Source organism: Eleutherodactylus coqui, chromosome 2 (assembly GCF_035609145.1).
Source record: "Eleutherodactylus coqui strain aEleCoq1 chromosome 2, aEleCoq1.hap1, whole genome shotgun sequence".
Lineage (NCBI taxonomy): Eukaryota > Metazoa > Chordata > Amphibia > Anura > Eleutherodactylidae > Eleutherodactylus > Eleutherodactylus coqui.
In genome coordinates, this window is record NC_089838.1 from 335681253 (window position 1) to 335687239 (window position 5987).

The window sequence follows — 5987 nt, forward strand, 5'->3', positions numbered from 1 at the left end:
ATTCTCTTTTGATTGGGAGAGCCATGTGAAACATTTGCGGACAGTTCTTTCCCGCCTTCAAGCCCATCACTTATATGCTAAGTTTGAGAAATGGCTTTCTGGGGTACAGGAGATTTTTTTCTGGGATATGTCATTTCTCCATCAGCCATCCAGATGGACTCAGACAAGGTCAAGGCCATCACCGAATGGGTGCAAACCGCCAACTTAAAGGCATTACAACGCTTTTTGAGGTTTTATCGGAAATTCATTAAGAACTTCGGTGGCCAAACCCTTGACTGACCTGACCAAGAAGGGGGCAAGGGTTAATTCCTGGTCGCAGGAGGCAGTCAAGGCCTTCACACTTCTCAAGTGGGCTTTTTCCACAGCACCGGTTTTGGCTCAGCCGGATTTAGATCATCATTGACGTGGATGCCTCTGAGCATGGTGTGGGTGCAATCCTCTTGCAGGAATCTCCCGGCCGACCTGGTCTTTAACCCTGTGCATTCTTTTCCAGAAAGTTTAACCAGGCGGAATGCAACAACGATATTGGCAACAGGGAATTATTGGTCATAAAGTGGGCATTTGATGAATGAGACAATTCTTAGAGGGCGCTTGTCATACTATTACAGTTCTCATGAACCATAAGAACTTGGTTTATCTAGAGTCTGCCAGGCGCCTGAACGCTCGTCAGGCTAGGTGGGCAATGTTTTTTTCACACTTCAATTTTGTAGTCACATATGTGCCTGGGTCCAAAAATGTCAAAGCTGATGCTTTGTCCCGCAGTTTCGGGGTACCTGAGGTAGAGGAGCCTCAGCCAGAGGGTATTTTAGGCCCGGGTGTGGTGGTAGCTGCCCTTACGTCCGACACTGCTGCTCAACTCCAGGCAGCTTAGCAGTCCGTTCCCAAAGGCCTCCCTTAGGGTAGGTTATTAGTTCCCAAGGGCTTGCAGCTTCTCATACTGGAGGAAGTTCATTTATCGGTCTTAGCAGGTCATCCAGGGGCCCGAGACACCCTGGAGCTGTGTGGTCATCTGTATTGGTTGCCACACATGTCTCAGGACATAAGGGAGTTTGTCAAGTCCTGTCCTATTTGTACTCGAGGAAAGAGTGTACAGAGATGGCCCGAAGGGCAGCTTCTTCCTCTTCCCATCCCGGAGAGACCATGGACCTATCTGTCGATGGATTTTATTACCGACTTGCCCAAGTCCCAGGGTTGCTCAGTCATCTGAGTGGTCAGCGACAGATTTTCCAAGATGATGCATTTTACTGCCATTAAGAAGCTTCCGTCCATCAGCTAGCCACCATATTTATCAAGGAGATTGTTCGCCTGCATGGGGTTCCCAAGGATATTGTTTCCGGGGAGCCCAATTTGTTGCCCGGTTTTGGAGGGCTTTTTGTATGGGTATCGGTATCGGGTTGTTGTTTTCCTCTGCCTTCCACCCGGAGTCTAATGGACAGACAGAACGTATGAACCAGGAACTGGTTCAATACCTCAGAATGTACATTAGCAATCGTTAGAGTCTTTGGGTCAAATATTTAGTCTTGGCTAAATTTGGCATCAATAACCATACACATTCGGCATCTGGCGTTTCTCTCTTCTTCTGTAATTTTGGTTTTAATCTGAGTTTCACAATGTCCTTCTCCTGTTCCTTTAACAATCCTTCTGCAGACACTTATGTCCAGGACCTGCAGGAGGTGTGGGAGAAGGTGCGTGGCAACTTGGAGCAGTCCAGAGGTGCGGTGTTAAGGAGGAGCAGAAGTACCCATACCATTTTGGAACCTTTTTCTGTGGGCCAGTTAGTATACTTATCTTCCAAGAATTTGAAATTAACGGGCCTTCTTTGAAACTGGCTCCCCCATTTGTGGGCCCTTTTCCAGTCACCAAATTCATTAATCCTATGGCATATGAGCTGGCCCTGCCGGACACGGTGAGAATCCATAGGGTTTTCTTCCACAAGTCGCTCCTAAGGAGGCCAGCTGTAACACCTTGTTGCATCAAAGGAAGGCGTGAACATACTCCCATTAACATTAATGGGCAATTTTGGTCAATAATACAGACCAAAATAGGCAATTTTTTTTCACGTACGTAAAATACACTTGTGGAAAACGCATGTCTGAAAACCCCAATGCAACCCCAATAGAAATAAGCTGTCTGTATTATGCTTGCGAAAAATACACATGAAATATAGAACGTAAATATACGTGTGTGAATAAGCCCTCATAATCGGCCCTTTGAAGGTCACCATAAGGCTGATGTGGCCCTCGGTGAAAGTGAGTTTGACCCCCTGCTGTAGGGGTATTTGATGGATGTTGTTTACCCCAAAGAATAGCTGATCATTAGGAGTCCCAGACATCAACATGAAGAGATAATTGAGACTGTAACAAATAATGTTTTGCAGCTTGTGGGAGAAATAATTGTCCCTGGATGATAATATCCAGTTCTCAGGACGTCGTTGAACACATAAATAGCTCCGTGTATATTCCAGATATGTACTGATGACATGGGTCCCTCTCGTTCTGCACAGTCACTCCGGAAATGATAGGTAACATCCACAGCACACAGATCAGAACCTGAAGGGTCCGGCACATAACACACCTGTAATTATACCACAGTCTCAAGAAGCAGCCGAGGGTATTATAGGGTCTCATTCAAATAGCGGAGCCGATATGGTGCCTGGGGCTTCACACCGTGAACTGTAGGCACTCAATGTGCTGAATCTATGGTGCCTCTATATAATATTATAGTACGAAACTATGTTCCCCGAAGAAAATACCTCCATGACCAGCAGCTGTTCGTCTGCTGCTATAGTCTGTCCGTGGTAAGGATATGCGAGTTGTACATTCAAACACGTTAGTTGGAGCTCCAGCATTGTATTCGGCTGCTCCTGACTGTGCAGCCTGTTGATCAGAACGATTCCTGACATCCTACTCTGATCCCTTCCAATGATGAGTTGTTTCCATCCCCAAGATCCCCTTTCACTGGTTGTTTTTCCTCAATGACGAATTCTTGGTATATTCTCCACCTCATTATATGAGAAAACCCCCTGCGGTTGGCTAGTCTAGCACTGACGACCTGACCTCGTTAGAAGTCTCTTAGATTACAGGATTTTCCAATCTAATGTGGATTCACACTGAAACTGATCCACGGAAAACTTGTCACGTGATTTTATGCCGCACTCTGAGGTCAAGACTCTAATTTTCATGCAGGGAAGTGCCAATCGTAAAAGGGCTAGGGGCTCTAATAGAGGAGCCATTAAGTATATGTATACAGTAGCTTCACTAGCAGAATAGTGAGTGCAGCTCTGGAGTATAATACAGGATGTAACTCAGGATCAGTACAGGATAATTAATGTATGTTCACAGTGCCTCCACCAGCAGAATAGTGAGTGCAGCTCTGGAGTATAATACAGGATGTAACTCAGGATCAGTACAGGATAAATAATGTATGTACACAGTGACTCCACCAGCAGAATAGTGAGTGCAGCTCTGGAGTATAATACATGCTACTGTAATGTAGTGGATTGATATAGTAACTCAAATGATTATGTAGTTTATTTCTATGTGTAAACTGTAAAAAGTAATCAGATGTGGAAATATCTTCTAAATACATCTGTACAGTATATATAGTCTTAGTCATGTGTAATTTAGCAGTAAACTGAATTTCTCAGACTTACAGCAGTAATTGATTTTCCTCATTTTTACCCTTTACAATATTTAACCATATTTTCGTTCTTCACACCATATGAATTGTTAACTTTTCTCTACAGTATACCGAATTGACCATTATTATGACCGCACACCCTGGTGCATCATCCATGTTCTCCAGTCCAATAACCAGGAGATGGACTTATGGAAAAACATCCATTAATGGAGTGGGCTAGTTTTATGTAATATTCAGGAATGATAATGACTTAATAAAGAAATTAAGGCTGTAAACAAAATATGTAAAATAAGATATTGATCAGGAAACTATGAATAACAGGAACCTTACAACAGTCATTGAATTCTTACTTTTGGGCTTTCCAGAAATTACTGGTTACAAGGCTGTTGTTTTATTCATTGCCATACTGGTGATTTACATTATGACTCTCGTGATAAATCTTGTGGTCATTGTGTTGGTGTCCATCAGGACGCAGCTTCATTCTGCCATGTACTTCTTTCTCCAGCAGTTCTCACTCATTGAGTCTGTCTTCCTGACAGTTGTGGTCCCTAACATGCTGCGTGTCATTTGGCTGGAAGGAGCCACCATCTCCATTGCAGGATGTATATTCCAGACTTACATGTATAGTGTCGTAGGATGCGCAGAATGTCACCTCCTCAGTGTCATGGCTTATGACAGGTACTTGGCCATTTGTCACCCTCTTCATTACCACGCCATTATGAACACCCGGCTTCAGCATTCATTGGTCATTTATTGTTGGGTTTTTGGATTTCTGCTGCTCTTGATCACACTTGTGTTTCTTTCTAAGCTTCAGTTCTGTGGCTCCCATGTGATTGACCATTTCTTCTGTGATCTTGCTCCATTTGTTGAGCTTTCATGTACTCTAAAGTTGGCCTTACAGTTGGATATCTTACTTCTCTCCATCATTATAATTGCCTTACCTTTTGTCTTGGTTATAATCAGCTACATCTATGTCTTCATAACCATTTTTGGAATCTCTTCTACAAGTGGTAGGAAGAAAACCTTCTCTACCTGTAGCTCCCACCTCACTGTGGTCATCATGTACTATGGAACCTTAGTCACTATCTATATGGTTCCAGCTAATGGAGGTACCTTGACCATCAACAAATTAGTTTCCATTCTGTACATTGTAGTAACTCCCCTCCTAAATCCACTTATATACAGCTTAAGGAATCAGGAGATGAGAGTTGTCTTGGTGAATTTACTTAGTTTTAGATAAGAAGGACAGTGTGAGTGAACCAAACCAATAGAACCTGGTTTTGGATTGAACGTTGCAGAAAGTTCGGTTCAACACAAAATCAAATTAAGCTCTAAGCAAAGTTCTACTCTAAACAGGGTTCTACAGGTTCAGTTGGCTTAACACTAGTCCTGAATACTGGCGTATAACACTGTCTAAGAGCCATAAAAGCTCTGCATAACATTTTTAGACACTATCAGACATTCCCAAACTTGTCATGGATACATATAATAGAATGCCTTCAAAAAAAAAAAAAAAAAAACATTGAAGAAAAATTAAAAAATGAGTTGTAAATCATGTAGTTGTTTTATTTCCGAAATCAAAAGTTAGGCACATTTCTAAGTGGCTTACATAAAGGAGAATCTGTCGCCATTTCTTCACAGCCCTCCTTTAGAGCAGTACCAGGCCGTGTCAGTAGTACTTTTTACAGTTATATAACTATTGTGTGTATCTGTGCAGCAGTTTGGGAGAAACTCATATTTTATTAGTAGCAGTCAGACACTGAGGACTACAAGAAGTAGTCTTCAATAATGATGAGCAGCAGCCACCTCCACCCAGGCTGTCCTTCAGCCACTGATTGACAACTATCTGCCTGTGACTGGGCATAATAAGACAGCTGTCAATCAGTAACTGGAGGGTGGGGTGCGTGGAGCTAGCTGCAGCTCATAATTACCAAGGACTAGTCCCTTTTTATGTCTGCTACTAATAAAACGCAAGTTTCTCTCTCACTACTGCACAGATGCACACAGCAGACATATCACTGTATTCAGTGTGCCTGAAACTACTTTATGTTGTGTTATTTTAGGTTTTAATGGTTCTGTAACTTTGGTTCATATGACCGCTGTTTAAACCATTCCCTTTAAGAACACAGACAAATATATTTCAACATTCTCTATTTTGAGATAATTCGAATCACATTATTTTCCTGGAATTGTGGATACAGTCTGAGGGTGCGTTCACACGAGCGCATAAACGGCGCGTTTTTGCGCCCAATCGTATAAACGTGACCATCTGAGGCATTAGTTTCCAATGTATTCGTTCGCACGGGCGATTTTACGGCGCGTAAAAACGGCAACCCGAAAAAAAGAGG

General features: G+C 42.7%; 1 protein-coding gene across 1 annotated transcript; it reads left to right on the forward strand.

Annotated features, from left to right (window-relative positions):
- Positions 1-1610: 1610 nt before the first annotated feature.
- On the forward strand, positions 1611-5746 carry LOC136610399 (olfactory receptor 6F1-like). Its single transcript, XM_066589630.1, has 3 exons — positions 1611-1713; positions 4005-4748; positions 5703-5746. Exons 1-3 carry the CDS (start codon positions 1611-1613, stop codon positions 5744-5746), a joined length of 891 nt encoding a protein of 296 aa, XP_066445727.1.
- Positions 5747-5987: the final 241 nt, after the last annotated feature.

Coding starts and splice junctions, on each gene's coding strand:
- LOC136610399 (XM_066589630.1), top strand. CDS start 1,611: ATGTCCTTCTCCTGTTCCTTTAACAATCCTTCTGCAGACACTTATGTC. Junction 1,714..4,004: donor CAACTTGGAGCAGTCCAGAG/GTGCGGTGTTAA, acceptor TGGGCTTTCCAG/AAATTACTGGTTACAAGGCT. Junction 4,749..5,702: donor TATGGTTCCAGCTAATGGAG/GTACCTTGACCA, acceptor GTGTTATTTTAG/GTTTTAATGGTTCTGTAACT.